This window comes from Tenrec ecaudatus, chromosome 16 (genome assembly GCF_050624435.1).
Source record: "Tenrec ecaudatus isolate mTenEca1 chromosome 16, mTenEca1.hap1, whole genome shotgun sequence".
NCBI classification, from domain to species: Eukaryota; Metazoa; Chordata; class Mammalia; order Afrosoricida; family Tenrecidae; genus Tenrec; species Tenrec ecaudatus.
This window is the reverse complement of record NC_134545.1, coordinates 73681119-73707960: the sequence shown is the minus strand read 5'-3', so window position 1 is coordinate 73707960 and position 26842 is coordinate 73681119. Positions and strand designations below refer to the sequence as shown.

The 26842-nt window shown below is 39.6% G+C and overlaps 1 protein-coding gene across 2 annotated transcripts; it reads right to left on the bottom strand.

The window, feature by feature from the left end:
- Positions 1–2319: 2319 nt before the first annotated feature.
- On the bottom strand, positions 2320–12549 carry LOC142429028 (gastric triacylglycerol lipase-like). Of its 2 annotated transcripts, none has more exons than XM_075533990.1 (9): positions 12445–12549; positions 12150–12267; positions 10791–10989; positions 8428–8537; positions 6941–7077; positions 6106–6252; positions 5620–5691; positions 4640–4711; positions 2320–2556 (listed from the first exon to the last, which is right to left on the bottom strand). In XM_075533990.1, exons 1-9 carry the CDS (start codon positions 12547–12549, stop codon positions 2320–2322), a joined length of 1197 nt encoding a protein of 398 aa, XP_075390105.1. The 2 variants fall into 2 exon arrangements, with proteins under 2 accessions (XP_075390105.1, XP_075390106.1); XM_075533991.1 differs by having other exon boundaries at positions 10791–10893; positions 12153–12267.
- Between the last annotated feature and the right edge of the window lie 14293 nt (positions 12550–26842).

The window sequence follows — 26842 nt, the reverse complement described above, 5'->3', positions numbered from 1 at the left end:
AAGACCTAACTCCTGTTGTTTTACAAATACATTTTATCACAGTTTTCCTCCCATAGTTTAGAGTATACACTGATTTAAGGGGTTAACTTGCTAAGATAAATGAGTGCAAGTACCATGTGTTATTTAAATGGAGCAGATGCACTGGAATAAGGACAAACACAAGTACTACCCTCTAGTGGCCCATCTGGGTAATTTCATTGAAAAACAAAACAAGGGTGCCAGTAAAGTAGGAGCCTTGGTGTACAGTGGTTATGTGGTGAGCAATGATGGTCAAGGTCAGCAGTTTTAACCCACTAGCTGCTCTGTGGAGAAAGACAGGGCTTTCTACTCCCAATCACAGTTACAGTCTTGGATGTAACAGGCGTAGTTCTACCCGATCCAAAAGGGTCCATATGAATTGGTGTTGACTCGATGGGAATGAGTCAGAGTTAGCTGTCAGTCAATTCAGGCTCATAAACCCAAACACAATTTCATTGATGTCAAGTGGATTCCAACTCAGAGAGAGCCACTGGGGCTTCCGGATGAATATGTACAGAGAATGCCTTTTAAAAAATAGAGTGCGAATGTAAAATTACCATTTCAAAAACAGTAAATGTTTTTCTCATAATGTTATTGGCTACATGTCCCTGTATGGCTTCTTACAGAATTAATTTATAAAACAGTGGAATTTAAAAGTCGAGAAAACAACAGCAACAGATTCTTAGACTCTGCCCAGTCTGTGCAATCAGGATCACTTCTCACTGTTGTCTTTGGTCAAGCTCTGCGGGTGAATCAGATGAATTCTAAATGTTGATTTTGGAGGCTTCTCCATAGCATTGCTGCATTTCTTGAGAATTTTTGTGCCACGCTATTTTTTCAAGAATGTTTGAACAACTAGCTGTCTTGGAAGACAGAGGTAGTGTCGTTCTCCAAGGTGGAAGGCGCATGTGCTCATGACCAATGTCACAGGGATCATGCCTCCTGTGTGGCACGGATAGGGCAGCATTTCTGGCAGCATGTGTACCTTGTGTGAACACTCACTCCTCTTCATGCTAATGCTGGGAACCAGACTCTCAATCACACTTATATTGACTGCACTGAGCCCTGCCATTACATGATCATGACAGGATCCAAAAAGCAGAGCTACATAAAACACGCCTTACAATATGGTGAGGATTAATAAAATCTCCCGGGGAGCCTGTGCTTTCTAAAGTTCTACAAGTTTGGAGGAACCATGTTTTGACACCATTTGGTGGCAGTTACACATTTTGACTGAAATTGATCATTTTAAAATATTTCTAGACCCAGTTTTTGATAGGACAATGACAGTAATTTTAGAGACCTGATCTGCTTTGAGAATGGAACAATTCCAAATATGTAGGGCAGGGTGGGAGTGTAGTCTGGCTGCTACATCTATCACCCCATTGATTTCCAGGGTTGATTCTGGTGAGTAGCTGGCTGGCTGGGTGTCTGCTTCCTCTCTGACCGCTCTGTGTGATTCTGTCCTGAAACTGCACATGCTTGAAGAGGACCACTTTCCCTGCTATAGTATATGAGTAGTCGCACTTCCATGTCAGATCCTCGAACCATGCTTTCTAGGCTCCAACATGTAGGATACACCTGTCACCTCCCGATTTCCTAAACACCAGTTGCCTGTTCCTCCCAAGCCTTCCCCTGATTTTAATATTCTGGGGCTGAGTGACTATTGGTTGGGTTGCTAACTGCGTGGTCATCAGTTCAAAACTACCAGCTTCTCCTCTAGAGAAAGAATTTTCTACTTTCCTAAAGAATTTCAGTCTTAGAAATCACAGGGACAGTTCTACCTTGTCCTAGAGCAGGGGTTCTCAAACTTTCAAATGCTGTGACCCTTTAACACAATTCCTCATGTTGTGGTGACCCCCCAACCGTAAAATTATTTTCATTGCTACTTCCTAATTTTTGTTTTTCTACTGCTATTAATTGGGGAAAGACTCAGATTACATGTTAATAAGAAGCACTTCAAAGAGGGACCAATCCCAAGTCTGATATCTGGCCAACCCTCAGTACTCAAAGCTCAACACCCAAACTGAGTTAAGAAACAAGAGGAAAGCAGGAAGGAGGTATGAGGTTTTCCTGCCCAGGAAGGTATTACCTCAGGTGTTTCTAGAGGAATTTCCAAAGGAAAAAAATCATATATTTAAAAATTAAAAATAGAAAACAGGACTCTTTTTGATGTCAATATATTTCAGAAGTCAAACTTACAGAAAGAGTATTTCATCTCTAACATGACAGAAAATTAAGGTGAGAAAAACAAGATCTTGTGAAAAAAGAAAGGAAATAGAGGATTTTTAAAATCCAGATCTACTTTGAATCCCCTGCTATCATAGAAACAATGTCGTTGTAAATTTCCTGAGGGGCGGTCACTGCCCAGATGAAGTCCAAGTGGTTGTACAGAGCAATCTTCTTGGAGTAAATGACATTCGAAAGTTTGGGAAGCAAAAGGTCTACATCTTGGGGGTCAGCCAGCACGTCATTTCCCCCGCTCCACAGGGCAATCGGCACTCTCATGGCGGTAACGTCATAGAAGGGAGGGGTGGGCTAAAAATAAGAAACACAGAAAGAGGAAGATAGAGTTTTCAGACGTGGCCAAGCTTTCATCGAGTCTCTGCATGCTAAGTGCTACTGATGTTTCTGGTCAGTGAGCATGCTTTAGATAATAAGGTCTTAGGCAACAATTCTCACTCATTAAAAACCTGGGTTTTCTACCCCACTTGAAGAAGGTGAATTTGACTGCGATCTAATTGTAATGAATTATCTGGGACCACTTATTTTGTTTCTATTTGCTTACAAATGGAGTCATCTGGTTTTATTAAACCTTGGTCCAAATTATTAGTGACATTTCCTGTTTTCAGAAAATAGGCATCCATGTATAGATTTAAAGGCTATTTATAGAGTAGGAAAAGGTAACAAGAAACCAGTTCTAATTTTCCAACTGCCTCATGGAGATGCTTTAGTTTTGTTAGAACATACTCAAAATTACTAATCCAACATAATATTTTTTGTTCTAATCTGTGTAATAGCCAAACTTCCATAACAAAATCTCCCATTCCATGTAGTTTTGTAGTATTTTAAAATGTGCTATTATAATTCCAGGGGCTTTCAAGGCACAGTGGGTTAATGGTACAACTGCTAACCACAAGGTTGTTGGTACAAACTCACCAGCTACAGGAAAAGCTGAAACTGTCTGCTCCTGTAAGGATTTATAGTCTTGAAAATCCTAAAGAGCAGATCTACTCCATTCTATAGTGTCTTTGTGTCAGAATATGCACACCAATAATCTTACTTTCTTTTACTGAGGCTGTTCCAAGAGTCTCCTAGATGCTAACACTGCACTCTAAAATGAGTGTTGCTGCCTCAGTTACTGGAAGACCAAGATGGCCTGTCCCTGCATTGGTTAGATGAAGGGCAAATAGAGGGATTGGGCTTCTAGTGTCTATTTCGTCCTCTAAGGTGAAGCCATCTGGTGACTGGTAACAGAACCTGGCAAAAGGATGGATTTGAAGCAAGGCTGTGTTTGGGAAATTTGAGGAGGCAATGGTTGGAAGGGAACGAGAAATATGCTCTTGAGGGGGGAAAATAGTATTTTATAGTACTCTGCTGAACACCTCTATAAATACTTAGAAGGTATAAATCAAAAGGGGGCATATTATTTATAACTATAATATTATTGTGAGTATATATAAACTCCTAGCAAACATTAGTCAGAAATGAAATTAGTACAGTTCATTAGCTACTACTTAAATGAAAGAGTTGAGAGTAGAATGGGAAGAAGAGGGCTTCCCCAACATTTTAGGATACTTTCCTGTTTACAGTTACCCAGTGGAAATCTAAGAGTACACTCAGTTAAGGCTAATACGTAGTATTCTATTAGATTATTCAATTACTCTCTTCTGAGGTTGGACAAAGAGCTGGAAGAAATCATGGCACAAACTTTCACTGATCCAAGCCAGGAGGAACTCTAAAGCCTGGGTTCTTGGTACAGTAACAAGCAGAAAGTTTGGCTAAAGCCTGGATTCACTGAAGCAACGCAGCATCACTGCATGATGGCACTGCCCTTGTCTGCTGATAATAATTCTAGCCTCGACCTGCAAGTACATCTTCTATCTACCTGGAAAGTCTTTCATTGACATCACTCATTCTGGTTCAACACAAGATACAAGACATTGTTAAGAAGAGAGGGATTCCATCTCTATCTCATGAATGGTTAGAACAGTGAATCTATTACACTTTAGGATAGAGAACAGAACTCTGAGGGAATGAGACACATCACAGTTTTGTTTTATGAGTGTGTGTGAGGAGGAAGGCATAAGTTCTGTGAAGGAGCTCCTGTTTCCGTGTGTGTGTGTGTGTGTGTGTGTGTGTGATTGTTTGAGAGCAACGTTTGAACACAGTTGGTGAAGCAGGAGAGCACTGTTCTATGGGAGACTGGCAAATTGGGGTAAGGTTTATGGGGTGAAGAAAATTGAAGAAAACAATTATCAACTTTATAACTTCTGAGCCTATTCCAATTGAAAAGACACTGAAAAGTACCCTAATTTCTTCTTAAATATTTTTAAATGTCGTTCAAAAGTAAATAATTTCAAATTTAAGATGCTTCCCTGAAAAAAAACAAGATGCTTACCTGATTATAGTGCATCGTGTTCTGAACAGGGCTTCCCCAGTCAAAAGCTTGGAATTCCCCAGAACGAACAACCTAAATTAATTAGTAGGAGTGATGAAAAACAAGAAGATTGGCAAATAGTAAATTTATAGAAGCACAAAGAAATTGAACTCTTCTCACCAGGACAATAATAAAGCCCAATCATTTCCAGTAGGTATCACCTCAACTTAAACAATTATTAGAAAATACTTGCATTTCAAAAACAAAGTTCATTGCTCACCCAAACCCAGGGATTCATGCAACTTTAACATGCAGCTGTGCTTGAAATATTTTATTTCCATGTAAAAATCACTCATTTCTGTTATTTTGTTACTTGGAGCTTCTGTTTTTCTAAGACATTCATTCTCGTGGATTAATTGATAAATTTCAGCCGGTATTCACTTGCTAGGAAAGCTTCCTCTGAGGAGTATTTGAGAGTCCAAGGGTTCTGGCCTGGGGTAGTTAGATGGATGCTTTTCTGTCAACTTGCAGATGTATGAAAGTGCAGGGGTGGAATCCAACCTGTCAGTCAGATCACAGCCTAATGATGCCTCCTTGGAGGTGTGTCCTTTCATAAGTGGGGGAAAGTGAGAAACTCCCTCACTCTCTACTTGTTTGTCTTCCTGAGTGCTGGAACTCTGTCCCTGAATGCAGGAGCTGCTGGTGCGCTGCCATGTTTCCTCTGACCTTGGATCCAAATGACTCTGTACCCACCAGCCTGTGATCTTGTGATCTTCCTGCATTTTCCATCATTGCCTCTGGCTGCTTGAGTCTGAAGGGGCACTTGTGGACTAGTATCAGACATATGGACTAGAGTTGCTCTGGGCTAGGATGCTTTCTTGATCTATGATAACCCCTTGATATGATACAGAGCTCTTTCTCATACATAGATTTGTTTCTCTAGTCAACTTGGCCTAACACAAGGCTTAAAAAATAATTTGAGCAATATTATGAACTGATACCTGGGACCAATGGAGTACATTTTGAACAGAAGTTCCTGCTGGATTATGTGATAGGTAAACATCCAAGCGGCTCTAGGAAGCAAATAAACATGCACTTAGACACACATATTGTTTCTCCATAGGGATGTTGAGATTGTCAAGAATGTCACTAACTTAAATCCACAATCAATGCTTATGGAAGCAGCAGTCAATAAATCAAATGATATATTACATAGTGTAAAACTGTTGCATAGACCTCTTGGAGGCATTGCTTTGAGGATTAATGTTTTATATGTTGTTTATGTAAAGGCATATTTGGGGAAATGGGAGAGAGTTGGAAGTGATACAATTGAAAGCAATGATTTGTGATTTCTTTGGGGTTTACCTGCCTAGCATGGACATCATTCTGGTTATTCCTCAGGAAATACTATATATAATTGACGACAGGAAAAGAACTCAAAGATATTGCTCAAGCCATTCAGTATAGAAACTGCAATGGATACAAACCATGTTCAAGTTCTGACTGTCGAATCCACCAAGGATAAATAAGGCATTACTGCAAAGTTTATATAATGTCTGGCGGGAGCACACTTCAGTAGCAAGAAAATCATCAAAAAAATTGTGTGGTTCGAATATTTTGTTACCAAAAATAATCTGAAAGATAAAAGCATCATTTGAGGTTTATAGCAATCAAACTGCAGAAAAGACTCCATTTAAAATAATTTTATCTCTACACAACGTGGATGCTAGTTCCTTAGTTCTTAGAAATTTCACAGTGCCTTAGAAATTTCAAATGCTTTCTCTCACTCCATTCACTGAATAAAGCAGGGAAATGGGCAGCTATTACTGTGAATTGTGTAGTTTAATTTACTACTGGATGGAGTGAAGCAGCACAACACACAATGTGTTGAAGCCCGGGGGGATGATAAGTGTAATGGAGTAAAACCATTCACTTTCTTCCCAGTTCCCATGGCTGAGGTTAGATTCTTTCACATCTTTTGATTTCTCCTTCTCCACTCCAGGAGTGGAATCTCAGCCTTGGTGTTTCTGAATAGGGTGCTTAATAAATCAAAACATCTATTAAATAAACACCCCATAAAAGAAACACCTATAAAATCCTCCCAGCCTGTGCTATCTCCTAAAAGCTGATCGAGAACAATGACAATTGTTGGGATCTCAGAGGCCATATTGGGCATGAAAGCTTGCTAATAAATAATACCACGTGGGCATTCTTGGATAGCAGCAAATAATTATTTACCAATTTCTTCTTCTGTTCTTATTGCTTTGAAATTCACGGTGATTTGATATCTTAAATTAAAGTAAATGAAAGGGAATCACACACCTTGACAAGGAAGGTAGGAATGCGTGAAACCGTGTTTAAAAGGCTGCTGGTGTACTTCACCGTGGCCACTGGAGCTAATGCATAAAAGGTTTTGATTCTTTTGGCCAGTTTGGGATTGGTGGAAAAGGCAATAAAACCTGAAAGAGACCAAGGAACTAGTTTATAAAGTGTGTTTGTATTGCTGGTTCTTGTTGATTCTGTAAGTATGGCATTATGTTGGATTTACTAAGGTGGCATTTGAGAAACTCTGGATAATTGGCACCTCTGCTTATACAAATTACTGCCTTGAATAGATGCTGACTCATAGCGCCCCTATAGGGCAGGGAAGAACTGCCCCTGTGACTTTCCAAGACTATAACTCTTTTAGGGAGTAGAATGACCTGCCTTTCTCCCAGGGGGTGACTAGTGTTTTCAAACTGCTGACTTTATGGTTCTTGTTAGCAGTGCAATGCCTAACCACTTCACTGCCAGGAATCCATATGTGAAGCAATCATATGTTAGACTATCTGTTTTATTCTTGAAGAATTTATATGAGATAAGAAACTAGAATTTTAATATATATATAGAGAGAAAGCTCTTTCATCTGCCTTTATCAGCCAGCTATACTTAGGGTTATCATCTAATAACAGTTATTATTAATACTGTTAAAAGTTTTTATAAATTTAAATGCAATTTTTAAATTACCACTTAAAATGAGAAGAGCATATAACTAAAAAGGTTAGAAACACAAGCTTGAACTCAGACCAAATTGATTTTGACAATTGGCTCTGTCATCGATCAGCTTAGTGATTCTGGCAACACTAAATTCTGATAGCCTCAAGTTACTAATCTAAATATGACGCTCATGTTGTTTCACTAGGTTGCTTAGTAAGTAACCATAAATGAGGTGACAAATTTACCAAGGCACTGGGAACACAGTCAATGTTTGACAGTTGAATAGCCAAGAGAATTGAAACACCCTAGTGGCCTACTGGGTTCACGGCAAGGACAGCTCATTGAAACCACTAACTCCTCCAGGAGAAAGAGAAAAGGCTTTCTGCTCTTTAAAGATTTACAGCCTGGGAAACTCACAGGATTTTCTACTCTGCCCCAGAGCACCACTAGGAGTTGGACTTGACTCGATAGATATGATGCTATTTTAGTTTTTTAATAAACAACAGACACCTATATCTCAGCCAATAAGTAACTTGTTTCCCAAACAGTAGTGTATCAGTATACTGGGTTGTGATAAACATTTTATTAAGTTAAGTTTTATATAATCTAATTGCCTAGGATCATCCCACCCGATTGCTTATAATGAACTATTATGGATGACATATTTACTACCTGCATCATTTTTCACATATTATTTACACTCCTTCCCCCTTTGCTTTCTCCTTAGATTGCTGAGTTGTGTAGAGATCTCTTTTAATGAAAATACTTAGCTTGGTATCCAGCACACCTACCGCAGTGAACTAAACTACCAGGCTTAGATTGCCTTCACATACCAATGGTGGTCCCCTGGGAATGGCCAACATAATGCAGACTCTCTTGTCCAGTTTTCTTTACAATGAATTCGATTGTGGCAGGCAGGTCATATTTAGCCATTTCATCAAAACTACAATTTCAAAAAAGAGCAAATAAAAACTGAATGAATGTCTTTTCTATAATTTCTAACAAATCAAACATATTTGTAGCTAGAGTTCCCTTGGACAAGCAACAGTACGATTCTCAAATTATTTCCACTTATAGAACATCCATGAGCCTGAGATGCCCTCTGCATGGCTTCCTATCACAATCCTGTCCTTTCTGCAGCCTGGCATGAGAAATGCATTTAACATTATAAAAGCTAGTATCTGTATGGCAGGGATTATTTCTATCCCAGAAATAGCATATCAGATTTAAGAACCATTTATATGCTCTGCGCCTTAGAAGTAAGAATGGTCTCAGTCTCATATAGTTTGCACATGCTATCAGAGATACCAGTCCCTGGCAAAGGACATCATGCTGGGCGAAGTAGGAGGGCAAGGAGAATAGAGAGAAACCCTCCACAAGATGGATTCATGCAGGGACTGCAGCAATGTGTTCAATTCCTGTGAGGACAGCGCAGAACTAGGCAGTATCTCATTCTGTTATACATAAGGTCACTCTCAATCACACTTGACCTCAGCAACAGCATGCTATGTCCCAGAGGCATTTAGGAATCCTTCCCCTTTCCGTTTCAGTTGTCACAAATAATCCAGAATGATCTTTGGAAAAAGAAACTGGATCTCTAACGTCCCTGTGCTGTTCATTGCCTCTCAGTGGGCTCCAAGGTTCTCAGGAGGCCATCTCACCCCTGCCTGATCTGACCCTCCAGTCTCACCTACTTGGGCTTCCTCTCCCTCATCACACCTGGACACAATGGCTTCCTTTCAATTCCTAGACAAAAGGAGCATTCTTGTTCTTCAGCATCAACAGAATAACACTCCCCTATCTTTCAACTCCAGGAGTTTCCAGTAATAAGGAAGAAGGGCAGTGAAAGAAAACCTTTTTTATTTGAACTCTCTGTCTGGTGTCCAAAGTTCATCTCCCCCTGCCCTTGAGGGTGATCCAGGTTTCTGATCCGCCCACCCTCCGTTGAGTGTTAATGTCATCTGGAATGTGTGCAGGTGATCCTTTGAGGATCTGAAGTGGACAGAGAAGTCTCTTGCTTCTGCCGTTTTGTTCATTGCATTTGGAAAACCCTGGTCAGCAGTTCCTTTAGAGCGAGTAATGAGCAAGGAAAGTGAAGGTAAATCTACCGTTGGGATGAAGTATATGGAAGAATGCGAGTAGTTATTAAAAGAGGACGGAAGTCCTTCTGGGAATATGAGTGGGTTCCCAAAAAAGCCCTAAATTCTGCAGGGTGGATTGGAGCTTTCACAGTACACATTTTTCCCACTAGTCAAGCATTGAGCAAATCCATCTAAGCTAGTGAACCTAGTGGCATCGCCTGGGAGGGTACTTTCTGCTCACAGTGAATTTTTTTTCCTAAAAGCAGTTTTGCCAGAACCTCATATTTTGTGGTGTCCAATTTAAAAGAACAGTGTGCAGCTGTGAAATTTTGTTTCCTGCTCAGGAAAAATGCTGCAGAAACTGTTGTGATGTTGAACACAGCTTACAAAGACAGTGCTATGGGGAAAAAACTCATTTGTGTAAGTGGTTTTCTCATTTCAAAAATGGTAAAATGTTGATTGATGACAAACCTTGTTCTGAACATTTGTCAACTTCCTGAATGGATGAAAACCTTGATCTGTAGTGCATTTGGAGTTCATTCCACCAGATCAGACTGCTATTCAAGCTATCTATTTCGAGGTTCTGAAAGATTGCAGTGTGCAACTAAAAAGGCTGGATTTGAGGCAGACAGGGAATTGGTTTGCCACCATGACAATGCACCTGCTCACGCATTCATCTCAGGGTGCCAGCTTTTGGCAAAGAACAGTATGCCTCTCTCTCTTACTCCCCTGACCTCACTCCTTGTGACTTCTTTTTGTTTCCATGAATGAAGAGGGCCATGAAATGGCAGAGATTTGATGACATAGAAGAGGTGAACGAAAAATGAGGGAGGTGCTGTCTGTCATCCAGATGAGTTTGAAAAATGTATCCAAGTGTGAAATCACAGATTCTATACATGTATTAAGAGTAATGGAGAGTACTTTGAAAGTGATAAGGTTATTTTGTTTAAAAAATTGAATAAATAGTTTTGAAAAAAAATATCTGTTTCCTCTTTAGTACCTTCTCATATACTTTGTCAGTGTAGGGTTAGATTAGAAAATGGAAAATACCTGTGAATACTTATAACCCAATATACATTTATGACTGCTCATTTTTGATTCTTTCTCTTCATTACCTGAAAGCCCAGAATTCCACAGAGTCTGGTGAATAGTACTTATTTCTCCTGGCATAGGTATTTCCTCTGCTGTTTCCAAGCCACACATCAAAACCAGCATCCGCCAGAATGAAAGCAAGACTGTTGTCAGGGAGATTTGAAATCCAGTTTGTGGCCGATGTGAGCAGGCCATGCTGCAGAAACACCACAGGCCGCCGGCCTGAAGAAGGAGAAAAAATAACTATTGCAAACACAGTCCTTAACATCTATATAGAAAACGATCTGTCTGGATAGAGTGAGAATACTCATAGACAATTCTCAAGCTCAGACCAGATCTGTGACTACACATTAAATATGTCCATTTGGTTGAGTAATTTTTAATATCCATATTGTGGTGAGCTACCTAAAGCTTGATGGTTTGAAACCACCAGATGATTCACAGAAGAAAACGATCGGCCTGTTTCTGTAAAGATTTACCACCTTGAAAATGCTGTGGGAGTAGTTCAAGTGCGTCTTAGAGGGCTCCTCTAAACTGGAATATGCTTAGCACTCAATGACGGCAGAGCCAGAAATGAGCAGATTTTATGCTTTAGATACGTGAACTTTATTGTATGCCCATTATACTTTGATTGTTTTTGAAGTTGTTAGATGCTGAGGAGTTGATTTGCACTCAGCACCTGTGACAGTGCAGCGGATTGTCTAGTCTGTAATGCAAAGCTGCTGCTGAATAATTTATTTTCAGAGGGGTTACAGCATAATGTTAAGTGTGCTCTGGAAATTAAGTTATACATGGATTTTCTCTCTCTTTTTTGAGTCCTTTATAATTTTTCTACAATGACACAAAGAGGCATTTGTACAATACTGTCAAAAATGGCTTTTATCTGTTCAGGAAATGGGATTCAAATGGTCTCCCTCCTCTCTCTGCGGCAACACAGCATCTGGGTCACTTTGCCTCCTTTTCAAAGACCCAGCTCAGTGACTGCCTCTCAGAGAAAGCTTTACTTGACTGCCTTAGACTGGGTTTGGTGCCCTCAAATTGATACCATTTAATATTACCAGGTTGACATTCTGTGTATAGTTTTACTATTAAATTCATTGTATGTTACTTAGAAGCATCTCCTTACTAATCAGTCTCTCACAGAATAGCAAGCCTCCTTGACTACACGGGTGAAGTGCCTGGAGATCTGGAAAGTTAGCTTTGTTGTTACTTTAGTTCCAGAAAGAGCAAAGCTCACTAAATCTTTAGGGGGGGATCAAAGGAGAAAAGAACAGAGATAAAAGGGAGAAAATCATGGAGGAAAAATTGACGAGGCAACCAGAAGAAGGGATCAAGAAAGAGGAAAAAGAACAGATCAAAAAGGGAAGAGAAGATGTATCTACCTTTGTTCCATGAATTATTCCTCCCATGAGGAATTCTATTGATTCCAAGAATATAACCGTCTTCAGTCACAACTTCATAGTCTTCATTGGGGTATCCCCAGTAGGTAATCATCTCTCTCTGATGAAGAGACGTCAGAACGTTAAGCTTTAGACAACTTTTGAAAATAGATCTACTAGGTGGAGATTCTTCATTATTTTTAGGCAGCTATGTTTAAGTTTAACCCCATCACCATGATAAAGGATAGTAATAGCTCATAGATTGTTGTTGTTGATTTGTTCCCCTCTCATAACTTACAGTGTTCATAGTTACTTCAGGGCTTTCAGGTGTTAGTTTTTCAAAGAAACCATTTGCAGTTCCAAGTGCTGATATGAGAATTCCCACTGTTAAAAGCAACCACATTTTGGACCTGCCAAAAATGACACCAAAAAAAAAACCATGGTTAACCCATTGTACCTTCACACGTGGGGCATTTTTTGTCAATGCTACTTTCATGCAATATGGAGGAATGCTTAGGTTGGATTCCATTTTGTTGAGCAATAAAGTGGGACATGCGAGCATCGGTGCAGGCATTGTCATGCTTAACATGGTTTTACTCTATTTCTTTTTTTTTTTAAACGTTTTATTAGGGGCTCATACAACTCTTATCCCAGCCCATAAATATACATACATCAATTGTATAAAGCACATCTGTACATTCTTTGCCCTAATCATTTTCTTTTCTTTGTTTTCTTTTTTTACATTTTATTAGGGACTCATACAACTCTTATCACAATCCATACATATACATACTTCAATTGTATAAAGCACATCCATACATTCCCTGCCCCAATCATTCTCAAAGCATTTGCTCTCCACTTAAGCCCTTTGGAACAAGTCCTCTTTTTTTTCCCCCTCCCTCCCCACTCTTACTCTATTTCTTTAAGAACATTGTACACTTTTCAGATTTTCAGGTCATATCACAGGAATCTTATTTGACAAAGAATTCTGAGTTGCTGGCATATATCATATATTTATCATGTTTCTTGCTTAGGGAATTTGCTAATTAGTTTTGAGAACCCAAAATGGGACAGGAATTGTGGGGGCTGGTATTTAATTTCTGTAGAAGTCATATCGTGTGCATTGAATACTATCATGATGTATTTAATATTATTCCTAATTTAAATGTGTATTGCTTTGAAGTAATTCTGTGGATTAAAAAATCCACCATTACTTTATTAAAATCTTACAATAACTAGAGTAATATGTGAATATTATTTTAGAAAGATTGTTGATAGCTCCTCTGTTTTTTGCTTAGATATTTTCTATTGAAATTACTTAGGTAGCTAATGATAATTATAAATATAGGCCTAAAAAATCACTGCCATTGAGTCGATTCTGGCTCATGGCATCTCTGTTAAATAGTAGAACCGCCCCTGTGAGTGTCTGCGATGAATTCTCTCACAGAGTGACATGCCTCATCTTATTCCCCCACAGTAGCTATTCTCAGGTGTCCACTGCCATGGGGCATCATAATAGCAGTAACTAATATTTTCGGGCACTCACTGTGTCCTGGGAACTGTGATCATCATTTTACAGAGGTTAGTGAGTTACCTTCACTTAGATAATTTGCTCATTCATAAAATAGGCTCCATCATAGTGAATATCTAGGAGTTATGAGAATTCTTTAAGACGATAAACATTCTTAACATGTCAGACACATCACAAATACTTAATAAAGAGGCCATAATCTCATTTCATTTTCATACCAACATTATGGAGTAGGTATTATTACATCCTCCGTGTTAAACCCAATATTAAAAGAAATGAAGAACTTACCCCCATCCCCGGAGAGAAGGAGAGAAAGCAGCAAAACCCATATATGAAACCAGATCATCTAATTCCATTTGACTCCCCATTGTGCTGTTTCCTTAGCACGACCCACACCAGCTTCCGTAAGGAACTACTTGGGACCAAACTCGACAAATTTACAAAATGTGGTCTAAATTTCTCTTTTGAAGAATTAGAATTTTAAGAAATTAGTATCTTAGGAATTTTCACAGTGATATATTCTGAAATTAATTTAACCACAGTTGATGTGGATGGGATATAATTTTTCACCTTCACAAATCAATACAAACTAGTCATGATAAAAGAGTCTTGGCCTATTCTTTTCTGAAATGGATACTGAGAGATTGTAACATCAGATTTTACTTTAAGTAGTCATTATAAACCATTGAAAGAATAATCAAATCTGTTTACAGTAATTAAGAACTTTCTGTGTTATAGATAAGACAAAAGACACCCTAGAGATTAAACCCTAATTCAAGTAGACACAGATATTATGAATATGCAAAAAGTATCTTAGCATTTCAAAAGGGCAACTTTCATTAAGGAAAAGAAATTGACACAAATGTACTTTACCTCAACAAAATCGTACTTACAGTCTGCTCAACAAAGTAAGGATTACGTTTCTCTGATGTTTAGTATTTTGGTTAATGCTTATATACAAAACGTTCACAATGGTCAGCATTACTCAGGACTGATTAAATTGTAAGAGCTGCTATATCTGGTCATCATTTAATTTTAAAAGAACAAACCTAACAGTTGATTCTGCACCCATCATTGCCTGGTACTGTGTGCTTACACACCTTGAACTTAAACAAGGGAAATAGTAACCAAAGGAGTTGAAATGATAAAATATTATTTATGAAAAATTATAAGAACCTCTTGATTGCTTATACATATAAAGAACCAAGGATTTAATGTGAATATTATGTAATATGGCTCAAATAAGGAAACCTAATCATTATTGGTTCTTTAAATATTTAATTCCCTAAAAGAAATTGTGAAGATAAAATTCTTGTTTAAAAGGACAAAATGGCAAGCTATAAAGTGACCATTTTTCCATTGTTGTTTTACATTGTTTCTTAGTGACTTCAGAACCTGCCTATCCGGGCAAGAAGACAAACGATCTCAATTTAGAAACAGAAAGGGTTAAGAAGTTGGTTTTTCTGCCCCACTCAGATGTGCAGTGCGATTTCTCCAATTCCCTGAGTTGTCTTATCAGCTTTATCGTTTATCCAGGGTGGAACTATTTCTGGAATCCCTGTTCTGTCCCATCCATTGCTGCTGCTCTGTGAGGTTCCCTAGAGTAGGTCCCTGTGCACGAGAGAGGGAAGCATCTCTGGTCCTGTGCCATCGACACGCTTGCGCTGCGGTTTGAGCCCATGTTGCAGTCACTGTGTCAACGACTTTCTTCCTTTTGCTGCCCCCACACGTTACCAAGCAAGATGCCCGTCTCCTGGGAACGGTCCTCTCCTGATAATGTGTCCATAGTATGTGAGATTCAGTCTTACCACCCTTGCTTCAAAGGAGCATTCTGGTGGTACTTGGTTCAAGACAAATTTATTTGACTTTGGTAGTATACTCAATATCCTTTGCCAACATCATAGTTCAAATGGATTGATTTTTTTTCGTCTTCCTAATTTAATGTCCAATTTCATGTGCATATGAGGTGATTGAAAATATTATGTTGTGTTAGGCTGGGTTGTATTGAGAAACAAATTCATTGATCTCATCTATGTATAAGACAGAGCTTTAAATGAAGAAGCAATTTTACATCAAGAAGGTGCCCCAAGCAAGCCCAACTCCAGTCCTTAGGCCATTGCAGGCAATTCCTAATACCCATTTAACAGGTCCAGTTGAAGGTTGACAAGTTCTCTGTAATCACTAATCCTTCATATTTAATTCTATCACACATTATATCAGTAATAGTAGGTAGAAGAAAACAATGTAATCCTAGTATAACAGGACGCTAAACACAATCCTTAAAATGGTCAAATTCAATAATTTCTTTTTTTTCACTTAAAATGTTATTAGTGACTATTAATAAATATATCATATCATTCCAAACAGTATTGTGCAATTGCTAGCATAATCAGTTTACAAACACTCTTTCCCCTCCTGGACTCCTTGACATTGTCTCCCTTTTATCCCCCTCCTTCCACCACCACCACTGTCCATTGCCCCCTCCCTGCTCCCGCCACACCCACACAACCCTTATTCTACTTGCTTTTCCTATAGGTTCATCAACCCTGGGTCTCATATCCCGAGAAACAGAAAAACATATAAAACAGCATCAAGAGGGTGACTCCCAATGACATAACACTTCTGAGATAAAACCTAATATGAAAAAAAAATACAGCAAATTTTGGAAACCAGATCAGGTCCAGCGTGTATCAGAAGGAAGATAAACTGACAAAATTTTAACTGTTTAACGCAGGTTCATCCCTTTGACCTTCAATACTCATCTGTCCAATGCACTCTTGTTTAGTAGCCACTTTCCTCCCATCCCTCAAATATGAATAGAGGGAGATCATCAGACACATATTTCCTAGGTAGTTCCCACACATGTATTTTGGGCTCCAGTGTCATCAATAGCCTTCTGCTGGGATCAGATGGTCAAGAGAGGGCAAGTGGTTGTTGTCTACAGAGAGGCTGCCATGTAAATCAATCCTTTCTTATCTAAATTATCCCATTCATATATAATATGGCCTTAAGCCCCTTGCAGAATCAAGACAGGACCAGGCCTATTGTCAGCTATTTTGACTAAGAGTTCAAGAGGCATTTTAGCCCCTTACTTCAATTTAACACCCACTACATTCACCATTTCAGGTAGGAATGACCAAAGACAACTTCTCTGGATTCTGTTTCACTCCTCATGCCCTCTCCAGAAAACAACCAAGTCAACTATGTAGTCATAGTTCACCTCTGGTTACCCAGTGACGATAAACCAAGTCCATTCAGCTGCTGTAATACAGATGCCAGACAAGCCTGCACTCTTCATCTCCATGATTTTGTTTTTCTATCACCCCACTCCACGGATATGCTAGTAAGTTAGGCTGGGTTGTCCAGAGAAACAAAGCCAATGCCATTCATCTATGTCTAAGAAAAGAGCTTTATATTAAGCAGCAACTTTATGTCAAGAAGGCACCCAGCTCAGTTCAACTCAAGACCCTAAGTCTGATGCTAGTGTTTAAGTCCCTTTACAGACTCCAGTAGCCGAATGGATGTCACAGAATGGTGAACCACAAATCAGAGATCACAGGCTGATGCAGGCAGAGTCCCATGGGTCCAAAATCAGAAAACATGCAGGGCAGCAACAGTTCTCCGGGTTGGTTGCAGAGTCCCAGCAAGCAGGAAGCCAGAGGGGCACAGAGAGTAGTCGCCAGAGTCCCTTTCTCTTGTACAAAAGGCTTATGACATCACAGAGATGTCATCAGGCTTCAACTGAATAGACGAATTTGTCTCCACCAGTAGGCTGGAGTGTGTAGTTGATCTAGTTCCCAGCTACCACATGGCTTGGTTCAGAAGTAAACACGTTTCTGGTATTCCCTACTTGCAACCATGAGACAGCTGACATCAGCAATGATATCCATTGCTTCATGTACTCTTTGGAATCCAGCCTGAACTTCTGGAATCTCCCTGTCAATGTAATGCTACAATCATGGCTGGATTATCTTCAGCAAAATTTTATTTACATGTGCTGTTTGGAAAAAAGGGTCCTTGTTCTCCATATTCATTTTGCGTTTTTTGTTATTGTAATAAGCTGGGAGAGGTGAGAGAAATATGTGGTGTATGATTCCTTATGATTTTAAGAACATTTTGTTGCAACCTGAACCTATAGAGACAACAAATAGAATAAAGGTTCCTGGGTGGGGGTATAGTGGTGGGGGGAGAGGGCCAGTGGGGTTAATGAAGAAATGAGGTGGAGTTCAAGAAGGAAGATCATTTTGAAACTGATGGTGGTAGCAATTGTGCAATAATGCTTGATGTGATTAAATTCTGAAACAATATGTTATCTTTATTACCTCCTAATAAAATGGGTTTTTTTGGGGGGGGGAATCTACGAATCCACATTCTACTTTGATTTTTGAATGTGATAATGTTTTCCCTAAACACTTATACCCTTACAAGATATTAAAAATTCTGTCATTCCTGGTAGTTCTTGACCTCTACTAGTTTTCTTTGCCAACTTTCATAATTTTTAATGGTTAATTTTATAGGGTTCGGTAGCTTTTTATTTAGCACCTGAAGATTCAGCCATAGGTATTGCAGCTCACTATTGAATCTGGGTAACTTTGTCTAAGGCCAAAAGATTGATATTGAACTAGCAAGATTGCACATAGTGAGTTGAGTAAGGACCAATGTGGGGTAGCACTTTGCTTCTAAGGCCCAACAAGACTAGCTCTCTCCTGATTCATGATCTTTTAGAAGGTCGTATACACTTTAAAATGAAATCAGACTTATGACTCTTCCTCTAGCAATACATGTGCATATATGCATACAACATAATTTCTTTAATTTTTGAGAGTTGTGCAGATGCCCTGATATTCATCCCTGTTATGATCATCTCTTAGGATTCAGCTTATTTATAATATGATTTTTCATGCTTTCCTTTCTATTTTACTATAATTTGATGATGAACAGGAGCATGTTCATAGTCACGTAAATTCAAAACATTACAATTATTTTGATAAATCAATCTATCCTTTGTCTTTTAATTCAACCATGTCTTCAGATCCCACTACGTTTGTTTAAGAAGGATCTCTTTATGGTTGTTAATTTAATTTCATTGTTCTAGACCCTTATTTACCTAAGGTTGATTTGGTTTTGCTTTTTGGCTTTAGATCAAGAATTTAATATTATTCTCTGTATAATAACATTTTATCTTTCTTTATTCAATCATATATATATATGTGTGTGTATATATATAAAATTTCCCACAAACTGATGACAACCATTGTCTTACAAATCAAGTTCAAATAAAAAAGAATGAGTTTATTAAATAAGTTAACAATGTTATAAAAATCTACTATGCTTAAGGAAATAGGGTATCCTTAACAATTCCAATCCAAATAGGTCTTCCTTTTTCTTATAACTTCCCACTGCACTTTGATCATTACAAAATTCATTGGTCCTGAATTACGACTAGTTTATATTGCTTTTTAGTGAATTCAGTATATGTCCTATTTAGTCAAGAGGATAAATTTCCTTAGAACATATATATGTATGCTTTCTATGCCAGTATAAATATTTATATACAAATGCAGAGGACAGTGCACAGTTTTTCATTCAACAGGTGATGTGTATTTTAGATATTGAATGAATTGGCTTATTTTTAGCATCATTTCACAAATACATGAGACATGCCTGGTGCTTAACAAATGAGTTTACTTAATTACCTTCGCACAGTGAAAACGTGTCTTCATCACATGAGAATAATGACATTGTCTTTGGAAATCTAGAATGGCTCTTCTCACTCTGAGGATTAGGTGCTGAGATTATAAAGGACAGATGTTACAAAGAGGGAACTGTGGTAACTGCATAATCTGGTGTGAATTTGAGACTGGAGGGGTTTAATAATGTGGAGTGGAGCCTAGTCTGTCAATCAGGGTGTAGCCAATGAAGCCTCTGTGTGGGTATGGGCTTCCCCTGAGAATTTGGGAAACTCTTGATTTCCTACTTGGAGGCGAGAGACATCTCTCTGTCTCTCTCCCTTCCTTGGAGACTCTCTACTGATAAGGCTGACTCCCTTTGAGCGGTTCCCGAGGAGAAGTCACATGGACCTACCCTGAGGCAGCCAGAACCCTGGACCTGGAGAAGCCACGTGGAGACCACTGCCAGCACTGAGGTGCTTACAATGCTACTGGCTCTACAAGACATCCCACCCACTGGTGTGTGATCTTCCTGCATTCGGCATCATTGCATGTGTTTTGTTAGTCTGTGGAGGACTTTAAAAATTGGTGAGAGATGTAAGGGCTAACATCAGACTTATGGACTTGATCGGGGATATTTTCTCACTATTTCACGGCTCTTGTATATAAACCTCTTTCTTATACACGTGTGTTTATGAATTTGCTTCTCTAGTCTACCCAGACTGACACAGGAACCTTCAAATTTGTGCTTATTTATGTCTGTGTGTTCCCAAGGTGAGTAGCTCTATGGCTTCAATTAGCTTCTCACACTTTATCTTTCACCCATAAAACAAGTTAGAAGTCATTAAGAGAAGATCATGTCAGATAATCTTTTATATAATAACAATTGGAAGATGCTCAAGAAGTGTTCACTGAATGAGAAAATGTGAACATGAAAAACAGAAAGAATATTCCTCACCTCAACTGGTGATAGCTTTTCAAGATATGGGGAGAGGAAGGAGGTTATTCAGTTGTTGCCATACCAAAATGTGCTAGTCACCCCAATGCAATGGACTCTCTAATGAGCACTCTCACTGGAAACCTTCCTAGAAATTCAAGTCAACACAGGGGAGATGAGCATACATGTCTCAGATAAGGAAATTACATTTATGTTGGTAGGAAAAGGGGCAGGAGCAACTTCTTTTAAAAAAATCATTTTATTGGGGGCTCTTACAGCTCTTACAACACTCCATACATCCATTGTATCAAGCACATTTGTTCATATGTTGCCATCATCCCTTCAAAACACTTTCTTACTACTTGAGTCCAAGGTATCAGCTCCTTATTTTTTTCCCTCACTCCCTCAGTAATGCTGATAACTTATAAATTATTATTATTTTTATATCTTACACCAACCACTATCTCCCTTCACCCGTGTTTCTGTTGTTCATTCCCCTTGGAAGGGAGTTGGTGTTATACATTGATCATTTTGATCAGTTCTCCCTTTCCCCCCCCCCCACCTTCCCCCTCTCCTCGTGGTATTGATACACCTATTATTGTTCCTTAGGGGTTTATCTGTCCTGGATTTTGTGTTGGGAGTTCCTAACTATACCATTGCGCATGCTCTGGTCTAGCCAGATCTGTAAAGTAGAATTGGGGCCATGATAGTGGGGGGAGGAAGCAGTAAAGGACTAGAACAGTGGTTCCCAACCTTCCTAATGCTGCAACCCTTTAACATAGTTCCTCATGTTGTGGTGACACCCAACCATAAAATTCTTTTCTTTTCTTTTTTTAAGGTGTTCATTCTTCTTTATATTAATTTATTTATTTTAATCATTTTATTAGGGACTTATACAACTCTTTTTACAATCCGTACATACATCATTTGTGTCCAGCACATTTGTACATATATTGCCATCATCATTCTCAAAACACATGCTTTCTACTTGAGCCCTTGGTATCAGCTCCTCATTTTTCCCCTCCCTCCTTGCTTCACATTCCCCCTGAACCCTTGATAATTTATAAATAATTATTATTTTATCATATCTTACACCATCCAATGTCTCCCTCACCCAGTTCTCCACTGTCTGTCCTCCAGGGAGGAAGTTACATGTAGACCTTGTCATCTGCTTCCCCTTTCTTCCTCACCCTCCCTCCAGCTTCCTGATATCGCCACTCTCACAGCTGTTCCTGAGGGGCTCATCTGTCCTGGATTCCCCGTATTTATCGGTGCCAGTATACATCTTCCAGTCCAGCGGTTATGTAAGGTAAAATTGGGATCATGATAGTGGTAGGGAGGAAGCATTCAAAAACTAGAGGAAAATTGTATGTTTCATCTTTGCTCCACTGTACTCTGACTGGTTCGTCACCTCCTTACAGCCCTTCTGCAAGTGGATGTCCAATTTCTCCCAGATGGGCCCTGGGTCCCCACTCTGCACTCCCCCTCATTCACAATGCTATGATTTTGTTTTTCTTTGATGCCTGATACCTGATCCCTTAAATGCCTTCTTAGCTCACAGGCTGGTGTGCATTGTCCATGTGGGCTGTATTGTTTTTCAGTTAGATGTCCCCTTATTTATCTTCCAGCCTATGGGACCCCAGATTCTATATATTTTAACAACTGGGCACCATCAGTTTTCTTCACTGCATTTATGAGGGGGGAATAGATCTATGTACATATATTTATAGCTTTAGTATTAAGGAAACAGATGGACAGTGGGACCCTGCTCAAGTACTCCCTCAACATAAGAATTGTTCTAACAATTCGGCAGTCTGAGATGCCCACCTGCCTGGGACGATTGCTGATAACAATGGGTGCACAGGCAAATGTGGTGAAGAAAGCTGATGGTGCCTGGCTACCAAAAGATATAGCACCTGAAGTCACTGAAGACAACGGGTACACAAGCAAATGTGTTGAAGCTGATATTTCCCAGCTACCAAAAGATATAGCACCTGAAATCTTAAAGACCTGAAGATAAACAAGCAGCCATCTAGCTGAGAGACAACAAAACCTACATGGAAGAAGCGCACCGGCCTGTCCCTACTTGATTGCTGAGGACAAAGTGGGTGCATAAGCAAAAGTTGCAAACAAAGCTGATGGTGCTCGGCTAATAAATGACATAGCATCAGGGGTCTTAAAGGCTTGAAGACAATCAGGCAGCCATCTAGCTAAGAAACAACAAAGCCCACAAAGAGGAAGCACACCAGCCTACCCCGAGATGAAGACATAAAATTATTTTGATTGCTACTTCATAACTGTAATTTTGCTACTGTTATGAATCAGGTGACCCCTGGGAAAGGATTGTTCAACCCCCAAAGGGGTCAATAACCCACAAGTTTAGAACCGCTGAACTAGGGGAATATCATGTGCTTTGTCATTGCTATCCTGAACCCGCCCTGTCTCGTCCCTTCCTTATGACTCTTCTGTGAAGGATGTCCAATTGTCTACAGATGGGAATTGGGTCTCCTCTCTGTCCCCCCACCCCCTCTGTTCACGTCGATATGGTTGCTTGTTCTGGGTCTTCGATGCCTGATACCTGATCCCATCGACACCTCATGAGCACACAGGCTCTTGTACTTCTTTCATGTGGGCTTTGTTGCTTCCCAGGTAGATGGCCACTTGTTCATCTTCAAGTCTTTAAGACCCAAGATGCTATTTTTAGAGCCAGGCACCATCAATTTTCTTCACCACATTGGCTTATGCACCCATTTTGTCTTCAGTAATCCTGTCGTGAAGGTGAGTAATACAAAATGTCAGGTTATTAGAACAAAGTGCTTTTATGGTGAGGAACTGCTTGAGTAGAGGTCTAATGTACATCTGCTACCTTAATATTTAACATATAATATATGTACATAGATCTATATCCCTTTTGTTATATGTGCATATATTTACATATATACATGCCTATATCAGTCCTCTATAAATGTTCTTTGCCTCCTAGTTCTTTCCCTCTATTTCCTTTACTTTCCTCTGTCCCACTATCATGTTCGGTCTTCATTTGGCTTTCGTTAATTCAATTTAGCTACATTGCACTTGGTCAAGCCCCACCAGGCATCCTACGTCCTCCTCACTATTGACTTTAGATCACTTGTTGTTCCCTTTCCCCTGGTTTGTTGGCTCCCCCATTCCTTTCCCCAGTCTCCTGTCACACAAGTCACCTTGGAACTGTTGGTCCATTGTTTTCTCCTCAGGATTGTTTTTCTGCCTATCTTATATAGCTAGACATAAAAAAGAGAGAGAGAGAGAGAGAGAGAGAGAGAGAGAGAGAGAGAGAGAGAGAAAATTCTATAGATAGTTCCAGGTCTATCTGGTGACCTTTATGAATCTTTTCTGATCCTGTCTGATGATGTGCCATGCCCTATCCCTGAAATCTAATTTTGGGTTTCTTGGGGACTTCATTACTTTGCTCCTCTTGCTGCTCTTTTGTGTTTCACCCTGGTGTGTGTGTCGGGGTGGGGTTGGGAGTATCAGACCAGGCACAATTCCCACACTGTGTCTCCAGTGTTGTCCCCCATAGTGCTGTGGCTCGGTGAGGGGGCACCATGTCTCATGGTGAGGTCAGCCCTACAGTCCTCTCTATGCATTGTCTGTTCTGAGCAGTAATATCATCCTGGGAGCTTGGTAGGATCCATTCTTTCTATCTCCTTCCCTCTTAATTTGCTCCCATGGGTTCTGAGCAGACCTGGCCCTCTCCCTGAGCTATAGCTTCAGTGCTGTCCTCTTTGACACATTCTTCTGGCGAGTGAGCCCACATAGCTGTGATTAGAGTGGGCCCTATAGAGCTCTCTATTGGTTCACTGCTTCATGCTGGTATGTTGTTTTCATGTCTTGGGTACTACGTTGAAGTCAAGTCCCTTTCTCCTTCTCCCTTTCCTGTGGAGATATAAAAAAATACCCTCTCTTTGGTGGGTTGGTGCCCTGTTCCCCCGCTACCCATGTCTTTTTTATTTTCTTTTAAATATCTCTTTCTCTTTAATTGGCTGTCATATGCATCCCTGGGTTTGATCTGACCCCTGCCAGAGTGTCTGGACCCAGCCCTGGGAATGTTTGCATTTAGTAGCTTTTCCCATATGCTCCTTTTGCTTTTTAATTTTAATACATCATTTTATTGGGGGGCTCTTAAAGCTCTTATCACAATCACCTGTGTCAATCACATTCGTTCATATTTTGCCATCATAATTTCAAAATATTTTCTTTCTACTTGAGTCCTTGATATCAGCTTTGCATTCTCCACCCCCTCCCTCATGGACCCTTGATAATTTATTTTTAATATTTTTTCCCCTTGTCTTACATTGACCACAGTTTCCCTTCACCTACTTTTCTGTTGTCCATCCCCCCTAGGAAGGGGTTATATATAGATCATTATGATTGGTTCTTCCTTCTCCCCCTACCTTCTCCTTCCCCTCCGTATCTCTATTCTCATTATTGATTCTGAGGGGTTTATCTGTCCTGGGCTCCCTGTGTTGCCAGTTCTTTTCCGTAGCAGGAAGCTTAACTCAGTGAACTCATGTTGTACTTTTCCTTTTGTGCTTGGCTTACTTAACTTAGCATACTTTCCATTTTATGTATGTACCAGAATTTTTTAATCCATTTGTCCATTGATGTAAATTGAGGTTGTTTCCAACTCCTTGTGATTCTGAGCCGCAATGAACATTGGTGCACAGTGGTTGGGCCGTGGCTTGTTTCTTGCCTCTTCTGGGTATGTGTCCCACAAGGGGATTGCTGGGTCATATGGTAGCTTGATTTCCATTTGTTTTAGGTATCACCAAATTGATTTCCATAATGGCTGCCTACATGTGCAAGTCTAGCAGCAGTGAACAAGTGTTCCCATCTCCACACAGCCCCTCCAACACTTATTGCTTTATGAGTTTTTGAATTTGGCTATCTTTGAGGGTGTTAGGTGGTACCTCATATTTGTCTTAATTTTCATTTCTCATATGGCTAATGTTCAGGAACATTTTCTGATATCTTTATTGGCCATTTGGATTTCCACCCTTGTAAAACTTCTTTTCTGGTCCTTTGTCCACCTCCTCAATGGCTATTAGTTTTTTTTCTTATTGTAAATTAGCAGAGTATTATAGATTTTAGTAATTAGGCCTTTTTCTGATGTGTCATTGCTAAAGATATTTTCCCAGTCTGTGGGCTCTCTTATTACTCTCTTGGTGAAGTCTTTCAATGTACACAGGTATTTTATCTTCAGTATATTCCACTTGTCAATTTGTTCCTCCTCTGTGTTTGTGTCCTTCCCTAATTCTGGTAGCCTATGGATTCCCTGCACCAAAGTTCTCAGATTTGTCCCAAATCACTCATTGATGGCCCTAATAGTTTGATGCTTTACCTCGAGGTCTGTGATCCACCTTGAGTTTATTCTAGTACATGGAGTGAGATAAGGGTCTTGCTTCATTTTTCTGAAGGTAGACATCCATTTTTTCTAGCACCACTCGTTGAAGTGGCATCTGCTTCCCATTAGATATTTTTGGGGGCCCTTCTAGAATATTAGTTGTCTGTATGCTGATGACTTTATTTCTGGGCCTTCAGTTCTCTTCTATTGGTCTGAGTATCTCTCTTTATACCAGTTGCATTCTGGTTTGACCATTGTGGCTCTATAATAGTTGCTAAAGTCAGTTAAAGCAAGCCCTCTGACTTTGTCCTTCTTAAGGAATTCTCTGCTAAATCTGGGCTTCTTCCCTCTCCATATGAAGTTGGTAATCAGTTTTCCAATTCTTTGAAGAAAGATGATGGTATTTGTATTGGAATAGTATTAAACTTAGATACTGTTTTGGGCAGAACTGCCATCTTTACTATATTGATTCTTCCCTGATCCTCGAGCATGCAATATTTTCCCATTTATGGAGGTCACTCTTGGTTTCTTATAATAGTGTTCTGTAGTTTTCCTGATGCAAATCTATTTTTTTTTATTTTGGTCAGGTATATCCCTAGATATTTCCATTCATGCTTGTCTATTATGAAGGGTACTGCCTTTTTGATCCCCTCTTCCATCGTTTTGTCCAATGTATATAGCAGTCTGATAGACTTCCGCTTGTTCATCTTGTATCCAGTCACTCTGCCATAGTCCTCCATCACTTCCAGCTGGTGGAGATTTGGGGACTTCAGGAGAAATTTATTATCTGGAAAAAACACTTAACACTTACGCGGGACCTACGGGGAGAATATGCCTGATACTAGATTCCTAGTGGGACACGTTCAATTCTAGCTCTTAAGCAGCCCTTGATGATCCAGTCTATGTGCCACATACTGCTGGGCCTTTAGAGTCTGTTCTTTTGAGGGTCACAATATCCTTTGTAGGCCACACCAGAAGGATTCGATGTGGAAATCCCACTAAGTGAACTGTGAGTTACCTCAAGCTCAGTTGCAGCCATCAGACCTAATTTAAGGCTAAAACTCCCTAGTGTTAAAAGAAGCAGATGACTACTAGCCCAAGGGCATAGCACTAGTGGACTTTGTACTTTGGTTCAGATCTTTTGCATTAAGGTGTCCAATGAATGGTGCCTGGTAC

Excerpts from the sequence above, each read along its gene's own strand:
- LOC142429028 (XM_075533990.1), bottom strand. The coding sequence starts at position 12,549 with ATGTGGTTGCTTTTAACAGTGGGAATTCTCATATCAGCACTTGGAACT. Across the intron at positions 10,990-12,149 it reads GAATAATTCATGGAACAAAG|GCCGGCGGCCTGTGGTGTTT; the intron begins GTAGATACATCT and ends CTCCTTCTTCAG. Across the intron at positions 6,253-6,940 it reads TTCCTACCTTCCTTGTCAAG|ATTATTTTTGGTAACAAAAT; the intron begins GTGTGTGATTCC and ends TTTATCTTTCAG.